This window comes from Oncorhynchus clarkii, chromosome 16 (genome assembly GCF_045791955.1).
Source record: "Oncorhynchus clarkii lewisi isolate Uvic-CL-2024 chromosome 16, UVic_Ocla_1.0, whole genome shotgun sequence".
In the NCBI taxonomy this organism is placed as follows: Eukaryota; Metazoa; Chordata; class Actinopteri; order Salmoniformes; family Salmonidae; genus Oncorhynchus; species Oncorhynchus clarkii.
The window spans coordinates 8,313,613-8,336,561 of NC_092162.1; the positions used below are offsets into that span (position 1 = coordinate 8,313,613).

Consider the following 22,949-nt stretch of genomic DNA (forward strand, 5'->3'; position numbering starts at 1 on the left):
CAGGATCACAGTAGTGCAGAAGGTGTCCTGTGCTGAGGCAGTGAAGAGAGTAGTTGAGGAAGATGGGTCCAGGGTGAGGGATCCTAAGAAGATCCCTGGGAGTAGAGTGATAGGAATAACATGTGCTTCAGTAAGGTTGGTTTGTTAGAGTTCATTCAAATCACAGAGGATAGATGTTGTGGTGGCAGCTGCAGAGAAGTACTTGGGATTTATTTATTTTCTATTTTATTTAACCAGGAAAGGCTCATTGAGATTTAAAATCTCTTTTTCAAGAGCATCCTGACCAAGATAGGCAGCACCAAGTCATTACAAAAATTGCAAGGATGTACTGCAGAACAGTTGCAGAGGGTGTTGAGTGGTAGTGCTATGTCCTCCCAGACAGTTGATCTGGAGTAAGATTAGATAGGGTTAAATATTGGAATGTGGTGGTGTGGTTTTTGTTATTATTTTGTGAGGGCTAATAGTTGGCCGGGTCATTTTCTTTTTCCTTTCGTAGGTAGGCTGTGAATGGCCTCACACTCCAGTACAGTAGGTGACGGTGTATGTACCTAAAAGTTGGATGCGATCTGCCAACCAAATCCTAAAGACGAAGACGTGACGTCATTGTTATGCGACCAATGGAGAAATGGCGAGCAGCAAAAATAGTGTACTTCTCTCTTCTTTGGCGGAGTATGGCGACGACTCTGAGCCTGATTCCAACCCAGAAACAGGTAGATATGTACTTTAGCTACGGATATCAGAGCATGTGAGCGGAGTTGAGCGGTTAGAAATCCCGCACATCGCCCATGGAGCAGTGCTTGCGCACCCATCTATATGTGTAACCACCTGGACCTACCATTTGGTTTTTTAAAGTTTTGAAACCAAACCATATGGATTTAAATGAAAAGTATTTGAATAAACATGAAAATGTGAATGTAAGACGCGCACATAATTTCAAATAGGCTACATGTCATAATTAAACGGCATATAAACACTCTAAATAGGTCAGGAGCCAGACAGGAACGAAAATGAATTATTTAGTGTATATTATTTCAAGGTTATAGCCTACGAAGAAATACATTGTTAAGCATTTGCGAGTGATACGCAATCGATTGGTTGGGACATAAAGCGCTCAGCATTTAAACAACATTTCGTTGTGTTAAATCATTATAGTCTATACATTGCCCATATAGGCTGTGACTTAGAATTAAATACAAATTAAACGAAAAATTACTTATTAGTACCTTTTTGAATTCATTTTTACAAACACGGGTTTGGTGAGTCTGTGGCCTCAGGCTCATGCGATGGTGCCTGGAGAGCATCAGGCAAGCAGCGGAGAATACCTTCTCTTCACCTGCAAAGCCACTGGGGAGGCTTCACACCCTTTTGGCTACTTGTCAGGCAGGGCAGAGATGCAGAGTTGTTTATATTTTTCTATAGGTAGGCCTAAAGGTTTTTTAGGCAAAATAACCCAATCAAAACGGAAAGCTCCTTGAATATGGGAATATGGCAGGTCTATTGGGCCAATTATGGTCTATTGTATAGATCAGGGTTCCTCAACTGGCTGGCCAAATATATTTGGTGCCCCCAAATTATTAGATTGTTTTCATATTTTATTTTATTACGACATGCAAAAAGTCCAAAATGCAATGTCCCAAGAAGCAAGTTACTCTACCTAAATAATGCAAAAGTTACATTTGAACTTAATTAATGAGGAGAGAGAATACGGGAGACAGTCAACTAATAAAGCAGGCAGCAGACCATTTTGTGTTGCTGAAACGTAAAGCTGCACACGATCGTGTGGATGTCGGGTGAGATTGATGTGATTTTTAATGCGCAGGAAGTCTGACTTGTGAAAGCCGGTTTCATGCGTTCATAGAAGAAAAGGAGGACTTGCAGGTGTAAGTTGATCCAAACATTGTTAGCACATAAAATGCACGTCTGTTTAAAGTACTGTTTGGTACAGTACTGCAAAGTACTGTACCAAAAACGCACGCAGGGACTCGGTCGGCACTCCTGAGCGCATCCCTGATTTGGCTCGACATCTGGAATTCAATCAGCTTAGTTTGAATTGCGGCTCATCCAGCTAGGGTATGTTTTTGTCTAAAATTTCCAATGACTTAAGAACCAACCAATTTGACAACCAGTAGAGTAAATTCAAATGACAGTTTATTCAATTTACTGCCTATACAAAATGTTGATGAAGTAGAGGCCGACCTAATCTCAGCAAGCTAGCTTTCTTTTGGGTCAGGAACCCTGAATGCTGTCATGTTTCCAACCTGATAACCAAGCTCTTTGTTATTCTGCAGAGAGCCATGGAGTCGGTCTGGTGTCAGCTGCCTATGGAGAGGACGACATTAACCGGATTGAGGATGGCGACGACAAGGCATCTGGAGACGAGGACAGCGGGGAGAGCTCCCTTAACTCTGTCGGTTCTCTTTCTCTTTTCAACTTAGTTAGTCTTTTTCACGCAGCACCCTGCTAGAGGTATTTCTCAGTGTGTGTTGGGTCACTCAGGGATGTTAACGCTTTGCATTCTTGTCTTTGTAGGAAATGGACGAGTCAGACGAGGGGGGAGACACAGATGATTATAAGGTATTTGAACCTCCCCCTGATTGTGGAATGGTTTGGACTTATTTAATGTTTGTTAGGGGGTCATGGGGCTCCCGAGTGGCGCAGCGGTCTAAGTCACTATTTTGGTCCCCCCAAATTATTAGATTGTGACGCAAGAGGCGTCAATGCAGACCCTGGTTCGATCCCAGGCTGTATCACGACCGGCCGTGATCGGGAGTCCCATAGGGTGGCGGGTTAGGGGAGGCCGAGGTAGGCCGTCATTGTAAATAAGAATTTGTTCTTAACTGACTTGCCAAGTTAAATAAAGGTTAATAATAATCAAGATTATCTGTGGGGTGCAAAGAGGTGAAGATTGTTAAAATTCCATGTATGTGCCACTAGGGGGAGCTGTTGCTCTATTGTATGATTTGTCTTTATTGGCCGATACGTGAAGTCACAAGCCTTGCTGTCAAGCTACTGCTATCAATATCTACTGGTTTTAGCCCTAATCTAACATATGAAATTATTCTAAGAAGCTCAAACCAAGGATAATTTAGCTATTTGATTTTGAATTTGAAGTACTTAAAAACATTTTTTTTAATAATAATTTATCAAAAAAAGATTTGATGAAACATTGCATTTGGCCTTACTGCTATTATCCCATACAAATGCATTGAATAACAGTTTTACTCCATCGAACAAAAAGATCTAAAGGAAGTTTGTCCTGAAGTGTCTGTTCTATATCTGAGAGATATAAGAAGGGTCAGGAAACTATTTGTATATATATTTTTTTACATGAATTTAACCCTTTATGTTTATCTCTAAACTATCTCCATATATACTGTACTTCCATTCAGTTTAAAACTGATACTGGGCATCTTCAGACTAGTCTTGTGAGGCTTGTGGGCATCCTGGAGAAAAACAACCGATAGAAAACCTGATATATCAAACTTAAAATGATGGCTATTCATGAGGATTTGTTTATTACGCCAATTAGATGGAGGGCTAGGTGCTACTCAAACAGAATCATTACAGGGCCACTTTAATAACATAGCATTATGTGTGTGTCTGACAATTGGCTATGCTATGAGGTGCCTATGATCAGGCCCTGGATGCATTGTAGCATTTCATAACATAGGAAGGGGGGGGGGGGGGACTGGTGAGGTATGTTGTCTTTATGTCAGAGGGAGTGCTTGAGTTGTGGTAAACTGATCCAGAACCTGACAAAGACTAAATCCGTAATGTGTTTTCACTACCAACACCTTGTCTACTCCGTGTCTTCTGATTTGGTCCTGTATGCAGCTACTGTTGCCTCAGTGCTGAGACCCACTATTATGAGTAATGTCTTGTCAGCCACACCATTGGTCCCCACTTTGTCCTAAGGGCCGAACTCTGTAACTGTGCACTAAGTCATATTCAACTGCTACGTCCTTCCTATTGTATCTTACAAGTCATCTAGTGCTGGGTTTAGATGAAGCTAGTTTCTGTAAGGGAGATGTATCTAGCAGTAGGCTCTTGTGTGACTGTTGCACATTGTTTACTGGTAATCTTAAGGGAGTTAAACGCTTAGCAGTTTGTTCAAACACGTCTTCAACTCTCAGCCAAAACTTACTGGTAATAGTTTGTTTGTTGCACAAGCGTTGATTTATCTAGCCACTACTTTCTCCTATCCACACTGCATATGCAATGGCTTTGATTAGATGGAACTGAGAAAATGACATATCTGTGTTAGATGTATTTGTGTGTCAAATAACAGTAATAATAGAATGGATTTATGAAGGTGATTAATTCATTCATTTCTTATTTAACCAGGTAGGCAAGTTGAGAACAAGTTCTCATTTACAATTGCGACCTGGCCAAGATATAGCAAAGCAGTTCGACACATACAACGACACAGAGTTACACATGGGGTAAAACAAACATACAGTCAATAGTACAGTATAAATAAGTCTATATACGATGTGAGCAAATGAGGTGAGATAAGGGAGGTAAAGGCAAAAAGGCCATGGTGGCAAAGTAAATACAATATAGCAAGTAAAACACTGGAATGGTAGATTTACAGTGGAAGAATGTTCAAAGTAGAGATATAAATAATGGGGTGCAAAGGAGCAAAATAAATAAATACAGTAGGGGGAGAGGTAGTTGTTTGGGCTAAATTATTGATGGGCTATGTACAGGTGCAGTAATCTGTGAGCTGCTCTGACAGCTGTTGCTTAAGCTAGTGAGGGAGACAAGTGTTTCCAGTTTCACAGATTTTTGTAGTTCGTTCCAGTCATTGGCAGCAGAGAACTAAAAGGAGAGGCGGCCAAAGGAAGAATTGGTTTTGGGGGTGACCAGAGAGATAAACCTGCTGGAGCGTGTGGACTACTGCCACAGACTAGAAGAACCTCGATAGAACCATGATGGAACCAACACACCCTCTCTTTATAGGGACCAGGAGTGGACTACTGCCACAGACTAGAAGAACCATGATAGAACCAACACACCCTCTCTTTAGAGGGACCAGGAGTGGACTACTACCACAGACTAGAAGAACCATGATAGAACCAACACACCCTCTCTTTAGAGGGACCAGGAGTGGACTACTACCACAGACTAGAATAACCATGATGGAACCATGATAGAACCATGATGGAACCAACACATCCTCTCTTTAGAGGGACCAGGAGTGGACTACTACCACAGACTAGAAGAACCATGATAGAACCATGATAGAACCAACACTCCTTCTCTCCTTGGTCAATGAGAAAGTAGTGGGGTGGAAAGCGATGGGTGGAGGAGGGGTTGTCACCAAATGTGTCACATTTGTCTCTTGATCGTGTCAGGGACCTTGGAGAAAGAGTGGGGGTTGTTTGATTGTTTCTTGCCCCCTCTCTACCCCCGTGACCTGTGTTTTTGCCCATAGTGAATATGCAGTAACCCAGAATAATGTCAGTTTGGCCGCGCTGTTAGTTCTGTTGCTGTCGTTTCCTCTCTGGCTGAAAGTGCCATTCATTACAGTGAGATGGTGGTGGGGGGGGGGGAGAACCTCTGGTAACCACACCCCTTCCTGGGTCCTCCTGTCCTATTTAGTTTGTTCCTCGGGCCCTCTTCATGACAATTCTTGGATGTGTCCATGCAATTGCTAGGTGACTGGGTGTCAGAAAGTGTATGTGTTCCAGTGAATAAGAGCACTGTTCCTTTCTGCCGAACCTGTGTTATGCCCCAAGTTCTGGCAAAGACGGGACATAATTTAGAAGCAGCTCAGATTGCCCCACCTCCTGCCAAGCCCCTGTTTTCACTAGAAAACTCTGGGGAAGTAGAAAAAGGTATCATTGCCAAAACCCTGAAGTATCCCTTTAAAGGCCCACCTCAGAGGAAGTTGCTGCACCTATTTAGAGTACTTCCTGTCCTAGAGCAGAAATTGTCATTTAAATTGTCATCGAAGACTGTAACGTAACAAAATGATACAGAAGGCACTGCATCAATGCATTGTCTAAATTGCACAGCTATGTATGACTTTACAGCCAGTGTTTGTGATTGCCGTGCTGGTAGGTTGCAATTAATCCCAGCCCTTAAACTAAACGTAGGCATGAAAATAATTTGCGCATAAGACTCACGAAAACATCCAAAATCAGACATTTAGATTTGGCACTATCATACTTTGACTAAAACTTATTGACTTCATCATTGTGCTCTGGACATTGTCTTTCAGCTAAAAAAAAGTGGATTTCTACTGGTATGGACATTTTAACAAGATGTATAACTGGTATGGACATTTTAACAAGATATATAACTGGTATGGACATTTTAACAAGATGTATAACTGGTATGGACATTTTAACAAGATGTATAACTGGTATGGACATTTTAACAAGAAGATGTATAACTGGTATGGACATTTTAACAAGATGTATAACTGGTATGGGCATTTTAACAAGATATATAACTGGTATGGACATTTTAACAAGATGTATAACTGGTATGGACATTTTAACAAGATAACTGGTATGGACATTTTAACAAGATGTATAACTGGTATGGACATTTTAACAAGATGTATAACTGGTATGGACATTTTAACAAGATGTATAACTGGTATGGACATTTTAACAAGATGTATAACTGGTATGGACATTTTAACAAGATGTATAACTGGTATGGACATTTTAACAAGATGTATAACTGGTATGGACATTTTAACAAGATATATAACTGGTATGGACATTTTAACAAGATGTATAACTGGTATGGACATTTTAACAAGATATATAACTGGTATGGACATTTTAACAAGATAACTGGTATGGACATTTTAACAAGAAGATACATAACTGGTATGGACATTTTAACAAGATGTATAACTGGTATGGACATTTTAACAAGATGATATATAACTGGTATGGACATTTTTACAAGATATATAACTGGTATGGACATTTTAACAAGTGTATAACTGGTATGGACATTTTAACAAGATGTATAACTGGTATGGACATTTTAACAAGATGTATAACTGGTATGGACATTTTAAGAAGAAGATGTATAACTGGTATGGACATTTTAACAAGATGTATAACTGGTATGGGCATTTTAACAAGATGTATAACTGGTATGGGCATTTCAACAAGATGTATAACTGGTATGGACATTTTAACAAGATGTATAACTGGTATGGACATTTCAACAAGATGTATAACTGGTATGGACATTTTAACAAGATGTATAACTGGTATGGACATTTTAACAAGAAGATATATAACTGGTATGGGCATTTCAACAAGATGTATAACTGGTATGGACATTTTAACAAGAAGATATATAACTGGTATGGGCATTTTAACAAGATGTATAACTGGTATGGGCATTTCAACAAGATGTATAACTGGTATGGACATTTTAACAAGATGTATAACTGGTATGGACATTTTAAGAAGAAGATGTATAACTGGTATGGACATTTTAACCAGATGTATAACTGGTGTAATTGACAGTGCATCAACATCGACAGCAGCTGCAATGTTATGCTTCCTGGAGGTCCAGGACAGTCCGTGGTTCTGTGAGTGATGTGAAACCCCCCCTTCTGTATGTTTTCTTCAGGAGATCCCAGAGGCAGAGAGGAGAGACCTCAATGAGCTGGTCGGTGAGTGTATATACACACACACACACACACACACACACACACAGACAAACCGTGTTTGAGATACAGACAGATACAATACAAACTTGGTGTTAAATATGTATTTATATTGTGGCAATTGAACATTAGATGGCCAAACCATGCTTTTGGTTTGACTTAATGAGTAACTGATGTGGATGGGAGTTCAGTAAGTCTTTGTCTTCAGACTGGGTAATTCAGCTTGTAAATGAGTCATCGGGTAAAACCATTTGAATTCAATCATTTTGACAGCATCTCTTTTGATTTTAAACCAAACTTTCCCGTACATATCTGCCCATGGAATACGTGGTCAGAAAGGGGACTTTTATGCCATAACATTGAGGAGATAAAGGTGCTCAGAGGTGACCCATTTTGCATACCCCCACCATACCACGAGACTTCCATGTCTTCATCTCTGGAATATAATAGTTGTGTTTGATATCATTTAAAAGCTTACCAACAAGGTTGTCTATTTTATCATTTCCATCATCTTTTTTGTGTCTTTTAATTTTTTTTTTTTTTACCTTTAACGTCAATTATCTAAAACCTGAAAACTCCGATTTTTTTCATATTGGCATATGTTGTAGCCTAGATAGACCCTATTTTACATCTGACGTTTTTGAGTTGTGCCCGCCATTGGTTGAGACACAACATGCTCTTAACCCAACCAGTCCCACTCATTTTAAACATTGCATGTTTTTAAATTTAAAAAAATGTAACCTTTATTTAAAGTCAGTTAAGAACAAATTCTTATTTTCAATGACGGCCTAGGAACAGTGGGTTAACTGCCTTGTTCAGGGGCAGAACGACAGATTTTTACCTTGTCAGCTCGGGGATTCGATGTTGCAACCTTTCGGGTTACTAGTCCAGCGCTCTAACCACTAGGCTACCCTGCCGCCCCGTGTTTGAGCTACAGACTTCTGGATTGTACCATTGTATTTGCCGTAGATACCAACTATTAGTATGTGTGATTAACAGAGGTTAAGCTCCTGTGGTGTTTGAGACGAGGGCGGATCCCGAAGGGTACCAGGGCTGGGTCTTTTATTTTTATTTTTACAAAAACGTCTGTAGAGTCCGAATTATTTGAGCTACAAACTATTGATAGCTATTTGGAAGCTGAGACTCTCATGTGCACTCACATGTAACACAAGAGTCGTTAGACGGTAAGGGTTTTTCTAAATTGAAGATCATAGGAAATCCCAGGACATGGTGTCTATAATACTGTAATAAGCTCACATAGTTGCTGTCACACGATTTAGCTGGTACATTTACTACCACAAAGATGGCACCCAGTCCACCCACCGTCAAATGTCAACTTAAATGGTCATGTCTATTCTATTATCTATATTATCTATATGTCTATGATTTTGACAGTATCATTTTTAAAACAACAGATATTTCCTTTTCAAGTCAACATTCTCTGAAGTGTGGCCCTCCAACCATTATTGTGGTACCTTTTTGAAAGTAGAAATTTTTCCATGTTTGTACATTTATCACCCTAAACATGACACCCACCCTGTATTCAAGAGTGTCTCAACTGATGGCGGGCACAACACAAATACCTTAGATGATGTAAAATAGGGTCTAGGCTACATGTTTTTTGATCATTTTGTTATAATTGTTCATTGACTGTGTGTGTGTTCAGAGCAGGAAAGAACACACTGCTTTATTAGGCCATTAAACAGTAGGACCAATCAGTGGTTGAAACCCAAATCACTTTCCAATCGTTCCTTTTTAAACTTCTGAAATCACAACTTTTTATTTTATTTAGCTCAACATTTAATTACTTCACCAATCATGCAGTGTGGATGGAGCAGCTTGCTATGGAGCAGCTTGCTATGGAGCAGCTTGCTATGGAGCAGCTTGCTATGGAACAGGCAAGCTACAGATCAGTGAGTTGTTTACATGCGTGATAGAAGGACAAGTGTTGGGCGTGAGATGAAACAACTGACATTTTGCGGGTTGGGAGAGAGTAGGTGGCTTGGCATCTTGTGATAACATGCATTATCTGAAATAGGCCCACAGAATTATATCTACGGAGGAGCAGCTTCTATGAAGGAACTTTTTAATGTCTTTGAACTTCAGAGTTGGCTTAACATTGGACCAGAAAGGGGCAGGTAGCCTACACACACACTGGCAAAGATTTCCAGCTGGCAGGCAGACTCTGGAAGAAGTTTCTGATTGACTGAGGGAGGGCTTTGCACAGGCGCTTTGTTGCATTGTTTTTTTGGGACTGGGGGAACAATAAGCCCAGAACTTAAAATAATGTTAACCTATTCCCATGCTTTTCAAATAACTTTTCCGGGTACATTATAGATCACTTTCGTTCCCGGTTCTGATTCTGTTCCTTGAAAAATGTGTTATTGTTCTGTTCCCTGAACCGGTTCCAACCCCTGCTACCTATCACTCCCTCTACTGTGTGTGTGTGTGTTACTGTCTCTTATAGTGTGTGTATGTGTCAGAGAGGGAAACTGTGTGTACACAGGTACGACCCCACATCCAGGTGCCAAATTTCACACACATGATGTAATACAACACTAATCTCCCGTGTCACGCCCAAACTCTACTTTATGGGAGAGAGGATGGATGTGTATGGTAGTTATGTTTGACCATTTGGAGAGGTCTGAATACCTACCTATAACTAAGATCAAAGTTTGTTTGTCACCTGTGCCGAATACAACAAGTGTAGACCTTACAGTGAAATCCTTACTTACAGGCTCTAAACAGTGCAATTTTTAAGTTAAAAATATATATTAGGTGAACAATAGATAAGTAAAGAAATAGAAACAACAGTAAAAAAGACTGTGAAAAATAACAGTAGCGAGGCTGTATACGGTAGCGAGGCTATATACAGTAGCGAGGCTATATACAGTAGAGAGGCTATATACAGTAGCGAGGCTACATACAGGCACCGGTTAGTCAGGCTGATTCAGGTAGTATGTACATGTAGGTATGGTTAAAGTGACTATGCATATATGATGAACAGAGAGTAGCAGAAGCGTAAAAGAGGGGTTGGTGGGTGGCGGGACACAATGCAGATAGCATGTACATCTTTTTAGTTTCCTGGGGGGGAATAGGCTTTGTCGTGCCCTCTTCACGACTGTCTTGGTGTGTTTGGACCATTCTAGTTTTTTGGTGATGTTGACACCAAGGAACTTGAAGCTCTCAACCTGCTCCACTACAGCCCTTTCGATGAGAATGGGGGCGTGCTTGGTCCTCCTTTTCCTGTAGTCCACAATCATCTCCTTAGTTTTGGTTATGTTGTGGGAGAGGTTGTTATTCTGGCACCACCCGGCCAGGTTTCTGACCTCCTCCCTATAGGCTCATTGTTGTCGGTGATCAACACTGTTGTGGTGTTAGCTAACTTAATGATGGTGTTGGAGTCGTGCCTGGCCACGCAGTCGTGGGTGAACAGGGAGTACAGGTGGGGACTGAGCACACACCCCTGAGGGGCTCCAGTTTTGAGGATCAGCGTGGCAGATGTGTTGCTACCTACCCTCAACACCTGGGGGCGGCCCGTCAGGAAGTCCAGGATCCGGGCCTCCCGGGTGGCGCAGTGGTTAAGGGCGCTGTACTGCAGCGCCAGCCGTGCCACCAGAGACTCTGGGTTCGCGCCCAGGCTCTGTCGTAACCGGCTGCGACCGGGAGGTCCGTGGGGCGATGCACAATTGGCCTAGCGTCGTCCGGGTTAGGGAGGGTTTGGCCAGTAGGAAACTCCTTGTCTCATCGCGCACCAGCGACTCCTGTGGCGGGCCGGGCGCAGTGCGCGCTAACAAATGTTCCCCGTTTTCGGATCCATCCTTCATCTCTGACATATTTTGGGTCGGATTTGTTCCACCTGAAATCCGAATCGCCAAAACAATTCTGCACCTGGGTATTGATTTTCCCAAAAAATGGGATCTGTGAACACCTCTAGCTTGAGGTAGGCCTAGTCAGAGTTGATCATATTGGGATGGGACCTCTTGTGGTTTAGAGAGCTGTGATTCAGACCGCTGTCTGCTATGTTCCTGTTACCTCACACACACTGTGTTCATGTAAAGCATGCTAGGGCGTATGACTCGTCTGACTCAGTATGGTATTTTCTACTGCTCATTAGTGTGCTTGCAGCCAAGTGCATATTTGTGTTTACTGTGTTGTTGTCACTGAGTACATCATGACTCTGTAATGGCTTCTGTCTGTTTACTCGTGTGTGTGTGTGTGTGTGTGTGTCTGAGTGTCGTGTGCACAGTCCTGTTGGTGCAGTTAGCCAGTAGGAGAGGGTAACGCCCTACCCCTCCCTATAGGGGTTTGTCATACCCCTCTCACCTACAGACAAGGCAGGATGTGGTGGGGAGGAGAGAGGAGGGGGAGAGGAGAGGGTCACGCCCTACCCCTCCCTATAGGGGTTTGTCATACCCCTCTCACCTACAGACAAGGCAGGATGTGGTGGGGAGGAGAGAGGAGGGGGAGAGGAGAGGGTAACGCCCTACCCCTCCCTATAGGGGTTTGTCATACCCCTCTCACCTACAGACAAGGCAGGATGCAGTGGGAAGGAGAGAGGAGGGGGAGAGGGTAGGTCAAGCAGGGTATTGTGAGGGTTCGGGGTTTGCTTTTGTTTCCACCTTAGCATCAAACAAGACGAGAGAGAAGTTTGAAAATAAAGAAGAGAGTAAAGAGATTGAGGGGAGGGGGAGTGAGCCTGGAATGTGTTGGGTACATAGAGGAGCTTGTTGCCTACACACCATAGTGTATGTGACCTACGATACAGGCTAAAGGAGAACGTCTGCGGTGTCGTGGTCCTAGAGGTTTAACTGATAGAAATGTTTTCATCTAAATTCACGCTCAGTCTTGTACCTTACTTATCTGTTCTCACACGCAAAGTTTACACACATTTTTGCTCAACCATTTGAAGCCTGTGATAGATTGACAGTGCTGAGTGACTGTAAAGTGCCCTCCCACTGATGAGACTTTAGACTGAAGGATGCTTGGCCTGGAGTCAGAGAGAGAAAGAAAGAAAGAAAGAAAGAAAGAAAGAAAGAAAGAAAGCAAGAGGAGAGAAAGGAGGGAAGAGTTTGAAAAAAGGGCATCCTCTCTTCTCTACACAAGCCCCAACATACCCTCCCTGACTGGGTGTGGTAACTAGGTTTCATACCAGGACCAGATGGTCCTGAACACCTCACACGCATGCAGAACAACCTTCAATTCAGAATTGCGTTGAACATGTTGATTCAACACACTCGTTTTACAGACATGATTTTTGGGTTCACCTCTAAAGAATGTAGCTACTAGACTGTCTGTAGTCTGCTCTTCTGATTGGTTATTTTTCTGTGTTTCCGCCCCAGCTCTGTTCTCAGAGAAAGTGAGGAACATGTCACCTGACAAGATCCGGATCCCCCCTGAACCACCAGGACGCTGCTCCAGTCACCTACAGGTACTCACAGCCCTACTTACCTGTATCAGTCACCTACAGGTACTCACAGCCCTACTTACCTGTATCAGTCACCTACAGGTACTCACAGCCCTACTTACCTGTATCAGTCACCTACAGGTACTCACAGCCCTACTCACCTGTATCAGTCACCAACAGGTACTCACAGCCCTACTTACCTGTATCAGTCACCTACAGGTACTCACAGCCCTACGTACCTGTATCAGTCACCTACAGGTACTCACAGCCCTACGTACCTGTATCAGTCACCTACAGGTACTCACAGCTTTACTTACCTGTATCAGTCACCAACAGGTACTCACAGCCCTACTCACCTGTATCAGTCACCTACAGGTACTCACAGCCCTACTTACCTGTATCAGTCACCTACAGGTACTCACAGCCCTACGTACCTGTAACAGTCACCTACAGGTACTCACAGCCCTACGTACCTGTATCAGTCACCTACAGGTACTCACAGCTTTACTTACCTGTATCAGTCACCAACAGGTACTCACAGCCCTACTTACCTGTACCAGTCACCTACAGGTACTCACAGCCCTACTTACCTGTACCAGTCACTTACAGGTACTCACAGCCCTACGTACCTGTACCAGTCACTTACAGGTACTCACAGCCCTACTTACCTGTACCAGTCACCTACAGGTACTCACAGCCCTACTTACCTGTACCAGTCACTTACAGGTACTCACAGCCCTACTTACCTGTACCAGTCACTTACAGGTACTCACAGCCCTACTTACCTGTACCAGTCACTTACAGGTACTCACAGCCCTACTTACCTGTACCAGTCACTTACAGGTACTCACAGCCCTACTTACCTGTATCCGTCACCTACAGGTACTCACAGCCCTACTTACCTGTATCAGTCACCTACAGGTACTCACAGCCCTACTTACCTGTATCCGTCACCTACAGGTACTCACAGCCCTACTTACCTGTACCAGTCACCTAAACTGCTGAGCTATATGACTAGCTATCATTCTTGCATACCTGTGCAATTCCTATTTGTCTAAAGGGGTCTGGTCACCTGTTTTAAACAACCATCACTTGCACATTTGTCACACTGGCCTACAGCACCTCCAATTTAGCAGTGACCCAGTAAGCTCACTGTCAACAAGTAGTAGACTGCTGGAGGAGGACAGGTATGGTGTACTGGAGGGAGGACAGGTAGGTGGATGGTGTACTGTAGGGAGGACAGGTAGGTGGATGGTGTACTGGAGGGAGGACAGGTAGGTGTATGGTGTACTGGAATTGGGCTGGGTATGAGATAAACACTGGTTTCCAGGTAGTACATTTCCTCTCCTGCCAAAGCCTGAGCTTTGTTCAATGCCAGCTGCCAGACAAGCAGCATTCTGCAGTTGTTGGTCAATGTTCCACAATGTTCTGCTGGAGAGCAGAGTCCTCCAGTAAGAGAGTAACATCAACATGTAGGGAACCACCAGCAGGTCATCACAGTGGTCAACACTCTGTCACAGTCCACAATCCTCCTCTCTCGACCGTCTCTCTGACTCTGTTCCGAAATAAGTTAGCATTCCTATGTAGACATTGCCATTATGCACAGATCTAGGATCTAGCGTATCCTCCCCAAGTCTTAGCCCGATCCGTAAGGGAGAAGTCTGCCAAACTTGGTGAAGTGAATGTAACTCTTGTTGGGTAGGTGTTGGGGCAGGTGAGGGTGTGGCTGACTGACTGAGTGAACAGTTCAGCACCGTATAGTGTTGCCTCAGGGTGTGAACACACCCTAACATCCCTCTATCTAGTGAATCAGTGATGATGAATCACTATCTGGATATCCCTCACCTCAGGCTATCTAACACCAGCACACACACACAGGAAGGGGACTGTTTGACACGGGGCCCATGCGGAGCCAGGGTTTAGTCTGTCTTGTGTTTAGTACAAGTTCATCATTTTGAACAGCCTTCACTACCCTTGTCTCTCCGAAGAAGAGCTTTTCAACACTTCCGTTGTCCTAGTACTTGGGCCAATTGAACTGACTGTTCTGAGTACTGTAGATACAGTAGTGTCATTACATTCCAATCCTCCACCTTGTCCGTTTAGTGATCATTTATCATAGTTGATCCCCCAGGCTACAGTTGACTGGCCCGGCTCCCTGGTTACCAAATATTTCCCTGAGGTATTAGGAACCTGTATTAGGAACTTTCCTAGTGGAAATTTAACTCCTGTGTTACATTATCAGATATGTTGGTTTTCTATCAACAGGTGAAGATCCAGAAGCTGTATGAGAAGAATCTACATGGAGACTTAGACACAAACAACCACATTCAGAGGAAGAAAGAGTTCAGGAATCCCAGGTACACACACACACACACAGATTCCTAGAGTTACGATCCTATCGATGATACACACGTTGCTCTTCCAGATACATTTGTTGACTTGTCTTTGCGTCTATCCAGTATCTATGAGAAACTCATCCAGTTCTGTGGCATAGATGAACTGGGAACCAACTACCCTAAAGACATGTTTGATCCTCACGGCTGGCCAGAGGACTCTTACTATGAGGCACTGGGTAAGGAGGTCGTTGGTGGCTGTGTGTGCTTGCCAGTCAGTCCTATCAACTGAACAGTTTTCCTTCTCTCCCTGCAGCCAAAGCTCAGAAAGTGGAGATGGATAAACTGGAGAAAGCCAAGAAGGACAAGACGAAGGTGAGGACCACAGACGTTTTAGTTGCCTTGAAGAGACCACCCGAGGTAATATAAATGACAATGCACACGTTTTCAACCCCCCCCTCAACAAAACTAACCTTCCTTCTAACCCCATGCTCAATCTCTGTTAAACCTTTACAGAGAACATAGCTTTTCCAACACTATACGTTTACTGCGCTCCTGTTTCACTAATCACAGACAGGGCTGTTCTGTAATCAGTCTGTGCGTCAGGGGCATGTTGCCACAGACTGCCTGTACTTTATGTTCAAGTATCCTGCCAAGAGATTAAGTGTCACCACAACAGCCCGTCAGCACCACCCAGCCCAGCCCTCTGCAGTACGGGTGTGATGGTGTTTTGGCTTCTCTTCTCCTAGATTGAGTTTGTGACGGCCACTAAGAAGGGCAGCAACCCCACCAACGCAGCAGTTCCCACAACCAATACGGCTGCTAGTACCGTGACAGGTACACACAACTACAGAGCCTTCAGAAAGTATTCAGGCCCCTTGACTTATTCCACATTTTGTTGTGTTACAGTCCCCAGACTATAGACAGAGAACCCCTCCCCGACTATAGAAACATTATCTTTCCTGATTTTTAGTGTGACCTTCCTAAAAGAGAGAGAAAAAAAACCCATAAGGTTTTATCTGGTTCCCGTTTCTCAACCTTTCACTATTTCTTTCCATTTCAATTCGAAGAGATTTATTTACATGGGAAACATGTGTTAACATTGCCAAAGCAAGTGAAATAGATCATAAACAAATGTGAAGTAAACAATGAACAGTAAACATTACACTCACAGAAGTTCCAAAAGAATAGAGACATTTCAAATGTCATATTATGTCTATATACAGTGTTGTAACAATGTGCAAATAGTTAGTCAAAAGGGAAAATAAATTAACATAAATATGGGTTGTATTTACAATGGTGTTTGTTCTTCACTGGTTGCCCTTTTCTCGTGGCAACAGGTCACAAATCTTGCTGCTGTGATGTCACACTGTGGTATTTCACCCAGTAGATATGGGAGTTTTATCAGAATTGTATTTGTTTTCAAATTCTTTGTGGATCTGTGTAATCTGAGGGAAATATGTCTCTCTAATATGGTCATACATTTGTCAGGAGGTTAGGAAGAGCAGCTCAGTTTCCACCTCATTTTGTGGGCAGTTTGCACATAGCCTGTCTTCTCTTGAGAGCCAGGTCTTCCTTAGGTGGCCTTTCTCAATAGCAAGGCTATGCTCAGAGTCTGTACATAGTCAAAGCTTTCCTTAATTTTGGGTCTGTCACAGTGGTCAGGTATTCTGCCACTGTGTACTCTCTGTTTAGGGCCAAATAGCATTCTAGTTTGCTCTGTTTTTTTTTGTAAATTCTTTCCAATGTGTCAAGTAATTATCTTTTTGTTTTCTCATGATTTGGTTGGGTCTAATTGTTGCTCTTTGGGGTGTGTTTGTGTTTGTGAACAGAGCCCCAGGACCAGCTTGCTTAGGGGACTCTTCTCCGGGTTAATCTCTCTGTAGGTGATGGCTTTGTTATGGAAGGTTTGGGAATCGCTTCCTTTTAGGTGGTTTTAGCATTTAACGGCTCTTTTCTGGATTTTGATAATTAGTGGGTATCGGCCTAATTCTGCTCTGCATGCATTATTTGGTGTTTTACTTTGTACATGGAGGATATTTTTGCATAATTCTGCATGCAGAGTCTCAATTTGGTGTTTGCCCCATTTTGTGAGTTCTTTTGGTTGGTGAGTGGACCCCAGACCTCACAACCATGAACGGCAATGGGTTCCATAACCGGTTCAAGTATTTTTAGCCCGATCCTAATTGGTATGTTGAATGTTATGTTCCTTTTGATGGCATTGAAGGCCCGTCGTCTTGCCTCATCTCTCAGATCGTTCACAGCTTTGTGGAAGTTACCTGTGGCGCTGATGTTTAGGCCAAATCAAATTGATTTATAAATCCCTTACATCAGCTGATATCTCAAAGTGCTGTACAGAAACCCAGCCGAAAACCCCAAACAGCAAGCAATGCAGGTGTAGAAGCACGGTGGCTAGAAAAAACTCAATAGGAAGAAACCTAGAGAGGAACCAGGCTCTGAGAACGCGAGAGAGCGAGGATGTGATCAGGGAGAGAGGAGTGATCAGTCTTTGGTTCCAAATATTGGGGAATAAGTGCTAAGGATGAGTTTAAGAATTGCCAATTGGAATTTCTGGACTATATATTTTATAATTTAATTTAGGATACTATCAACACCACAGTCTCTCCCTTTCTCGCTCTCTTCTCGCTCTCCCGCTCTCTCTCTCTCTCTGTCCCGCTCGCTCTCCCGCTCTCTCTCTCTCTGTCCCGCTCTCTCTCTGTCCCGCTCTCTCTCTCTGTCCCGCTCTCTCTCTCTGTCCCGATCTCGCTCTCTCCCGTTATCTCTCTCTCTCCCGCTCTCTCTCTCTGTCCCGCTCTCTCTCTCTGTCCCGATCTCGCTCTCTCCCGTTATCTCTCTCCCACTCTCTCTCCCGTTCTTTCTCGCTCTGTCCCTCCCTCCTGCTCTCTCCCATTTCCTCCCGCTCTCTCCCGTTCCCTCCCGCTCTCTCCCGTTCCCGCTCTCTCCCGTTCCCGTTCTCTCCCGTTCCCGTTCCCGCTCTCTCCTGCTCTCACTCTCGCTCTCTCCTGCTCTCGCTCTCTCCTGCTCTCGCTCTCTCCTGCTCTCGCTCTCTCCCATTCTCGCTCTCTCTCTCTCATTCTCCCTATCCTCTCTTTCTCACCAGTCCTCTCTCTCTCTCTCATTCTCCCTATCCTCTCTTTCTCACCAGTCCTCTCTCTCCCTCCCTCACCAGAAGCTCAGAAGAGGAAGAGTAAGTGGGACTCTGCGGTGCCCGTGACCCTGGCCCAGCCCGCCCTGCTCACTACCATGGCAACCCTGCCAGCGGTTGTCTCCGTGACGACCACCGCCAGCGGAACCAAGACCACTGTAATCTCTGCTGTAGGCACCATCCTGAAGAAAGCCAAGCAGTGAACAGGGAGGAAGTGTGTGTTTTTGGATGGATGAGAGGATAGAAGAGAGGATGGATGGATGAGAACGTGTGTTAGCAAGAGAAGTGTGTTAGGGTGTATGGTCCTGTGTGACTGTATTGTTTCAGAGAGAATGTCTTCCCGACAATATCGAACATTTCTATATTCATCTAGCCATACAAGACTTCTGCATCTCTCCTTCTGTTTCTGGGATGTTTGATCTACAGGATATGGTCAATGGACTCCATCCTGACTTGAGATTTATTTATATCAATGTGAGATTCCTCTTTCATCCAGCTCTCCAGTCAGCACACTGTTGAAGTTATGCATTGATCTGTTTTGTGTTTGTCAGCAAGAAACTGGGTTTAGATGTTAGCTAAAGACTGTCCGTTGGGAAAACCATCCTACCTAGGAAGTAACCTAGTTATGGCATAAGTTACTAGTCTCATGTCTGAAACTCGAAGAGTTAGTCTCTCGCTTCCCATCCTCCAGTAAAGTGGTTTCTACCCACCTGTTATTGTAACGTATATATTTGTATTATATCTGGGCTGTGTTTTGACCATGTACTGGAATGTGGTCTAGTGAAGATGAAAGAGGAATAATCAGACTATGGATATTTGCATCAATGTTCCTCGCCTCATTTCATTTTATTTTAAATGGCCTATTGGAAGAAATCCTTTTTTTTAATTTTTTTTTTACAAATGTACATATATATTGCTGCTGATGATGGTATGATCAATAAAACAAACGTCATACTGCCTTTTCAATCGGAGTGTGCGTCCGTTCTTGTACACTTGTCTTGGCTTCAATAGCATCTGTCTTTCATACATAATCTAAGATATTAGTATTTTTTTTAATCATATTTATTTTCATACTGTTCTCTGGATAAATATTTTGAATGTTCTGTCCAGAAATGCTGGGATTGTTTTGTGTTCCAGTACTATTGACTTCTGCCACTGGCCTGAATCTGCCTGGAGGAATTCCTGTCTCCTCTCGCTCTCACATACTCAATCAATCTCACTCAGTTCAATTCAAGGGGCTTTGTTGTCATGGGAAACACATGTTTACATCGCCAAAGCAAGTGAAATGGATAAACAAAAATGAAATAAACTATAGAAAGTGAACTCGCTCTCTTTTCCTCTCCTTTCCACCCTTCTCTCTCTCTCTGGCCACTAGGTATGTGTCCAGGTGCATGTTGTGATTTACACCCATCTTTCCCTTCTTCCCTGTCTTGTATCCCTCTATCTCTCCATCTGCGTTCCATCCAGCAGAAACGATAAAACACCGCCTCATTCCGCAGTGAAGCACAGCGGGCCGAGGTCATAGTTCAGAAGAGTCGTTCACTAGAGTACGTACCGTTTCAGTTAAAGTTGCACTTAAGGCACAGATCTAGGATCAGCCTACCCTCCACAGAGCCCCCAGATCACCATTAGATTTGAGTACTTGTGAGCCTGTAGTGAGCCTTAACCGTATACTTTATCCGTGTATTGAGGTTGTCACAAGTGGCTGGTTTGTCTTTTGATGAGTGAAGAGGGCTTAAGTTTTTTATTTTTGTAAAGATCAAAAGCCTATGTGGTGGTAACCCATCCATACCTTTCACCTATCAGTGGGGATTAAGGAAAGGAAGCCATGAAAGAGAATGAGGACACGTCCAAGGTTCCCTGTCACGGCACTTTCAGACAAAATCTCGAGACATTGTAATTGAACAAACATTTTATTTAATGTGAATATAGACTGGGAGTTGTTGTGTTTTTCAGCTTGTTCGATGCGATGGGGCCCACCACCCAGATATTTCTCCGTCTCGGGAATGTCCGCTAAGAACATCGAAGACGTCTGTCTGTCAGCTGTGGTTCAGAGCCACCGACATGCTCTCCTGGATATCATCCCATCCCACCACCGCTGACCCAGCTCCCTGGGATACTCCTGAACTCTAAAACCACATGAGTGGAGAACTAGAAATAATGTGAGGTTCAGTATGTAATACATCGTTATTCTGCGTGTGCAAAATCGGTTTCAACTACTTTTCTCTTTCTGTCCCCCTCTCCCTGTAATGTCAGTACTGTTGTTTGTGTGTGTGTGTGTGTGTGGTGGGGGGGGGGGGGGGGGGATGGTCTCTTTCTCTCCCTGTGTTGTTTGGTTACGTTGTGTTTTCATGGCAGTGTGCTGAGATACATGCCTGTCGGCTGCATTTAATCTGTAGCTTCAGCATAGCAGCCCTACCCAGTACACACTCGCACAAACTATTTTGGCTGATCTGGGCCTGTCCTTGGAATCGTGTGTGTGTGTGTGTGTTTGTGTGTTTCTGCACCCAGGTGAGTCAGAGACACACCCAGTGTACAGCTATTAAAGTGCTGAACAGGCATAAACCTTTTCCTGGTACACTGACACAGGGTCGACCCCATGTACTCGGTGAATAAGAAGTCCAGTTGTCTAAAACATTATCCTTGGCTAGATAGCCTGAATTAATTGTAGGTTAGTTTACTGAAGTCTAAACATTATCCTTGGCTAGATAGCCTGAATTAATTGTAGGTTAGTTTACTGAAGTCTAAACATTATCCTTGGCTAGATAGCCTGAATTAATTGTAGGTTATTTTACTGAAGTCTAAACATTATCCTTGGACAAAATGTTCTGAAACACCAAGCACTTATGTAGCCTAGGCTATGTCTTCACTTATGTAGCCTAGGCTATGTCTTCACTTATGTAGCCTAGGCTATGTCTTCACTTATGTAGCCTAGGCTATGTCTTCATGAATTGGTATCCCACTCCCCTGAGAAACAGGCCATATGTCTCATTGGCTGTGTTTGTACCCGTGTTATAGAAAAAAAGAGCTGCACAAAGACTATACAGAACGGTCTCTTTTATCATGGAAATCCGAGTTTGGCACTGGACACTGTGTTGAACAAGGCGCGCCAGTTGAATTTGGAAAGAATCGTTTGGGAAGAATGTCCACAAAGCTCAAAACTCTTACGTTTTGTATGCACTGACATTTTGACTGGATTTAGTGAAATATCTTAGGCTAAATGTCGCTGAAGCCTGTCAACGTCACGAGTATCCGGGAGGCCACCACCTACCGTCGACAACGAACTACCTACCTTGCGTTGACCTAAATCCAGAAAGAACAAAACGCTGTCCTCAAACATTCACACCAAAAAAGGTGCAAAGTTATGGACAAAGACACAACACATCCACATCAAATTAAATAGTTTTTGTGATCAAATAACATGGAAAACAACCACTTTTTTGTGCAGTATTAATTTACCATCCTTACAAACCACCTCATGTAAATGTACACGACTGTATTGTACATAGGCCGGTCATATAGGTTTGTACCTGTAGACTTTCTCTCACCATGGAGATAAACAATGACCAATACAAGTAATTGAGTACATTGAGACATCAAATGGTGATGTGGCTCAGTTGGTAGAGCATGGTGCTTGCAAAGCTAGGGTTTTGAGTTCGATTCCCACTGGGGACCAGTCTGAAAATGTCTCCACTCACCACTAAGTTGCTCTGGATAAGAGTGTCTACTAAAATGAATGAATAGACAATTTTATTTTTCACCTAGACAATAAGTTGCCTTTGCAAAGTATTTAAAGAAACTGGAAAACATATCAAGCAAGTATTGATTTATTTTTTATTTTACCTTTATTTAACCAGGTAGGCAAGTTGAGAACACCTTTATTTAACCAGGTAGGCAAGTTGAGAACACCTTTATTTAACCAGGTAGGCAAGTTGAGAACACCTTTATTTAACCAGGTAGGCAAGTTCTTATTTACAACTGCGACCTGGCCAAGATAAAGCATAGCAGTTCGACACATACAACAACACAGAGTTACACATGTAATAAAACAAACATACAGTCAATAATACAGTATAAACAAGTCTATATACGATGTGAGCAAATGAGGTGAGATAAGGGAGGTAAAGGCAAAAAAGGCCATGGTGGCGAAGTAAATACAATATAGCAATTAAAACACTGGAATGGTAGATTTGCAGTGGAAGAATGTGCAAAGTAGAAATAAAAATAATGGGGTAATAAGTATGTGTATGTGACAAATACATTTGATTTGATTTATTTCTATATTCCACAACTATTATCAGCGTTGGAAGAAAAAAATCGCAACACCTTCCCGCGGCTCGGCATCGCCCCAGTCATTGGTCAGTCTAAATGGTTGCCATTGGGAGTGCCAGCCGC

At 43.1% G+C, this 22,949-nt stretch overlaps 1 protein-coding gene across 1 annotated transcript; it reads left to right on the plus strand.

Annotated features, from left to right (window-relative positions):
- Positions 1-614: 614 nt before the first annotated feature.
- Positions 615-19,379, plus strand: LOC139367430 (SAP30-binding protein-like). Its single transcript, XM_071105635.1, has 10 exons — positions 615-710; positions 2,289-2,407; positions 2,530-2,574; positions 7,612-7,654; positions 12,991-13,079; positions 15,321-15,412; positions 15,515-15,627; positions 15,705-15,808; positions 16,138-16,225; positions 18,579-19,379. The coding sequence occupies exons 1-10, from the start codon at positions 626-628 to the stop codon at positions 18,755-18,757; spliced, it is 957 nt and encodes a 318-aa protein (XP_070961736.1). The 5' UTR covers positions 615-625; the 3' UTR covers positions 18,758-19,379.
- Positions 19,380-22,949: the final 3,570 nt, after the last annotated feature.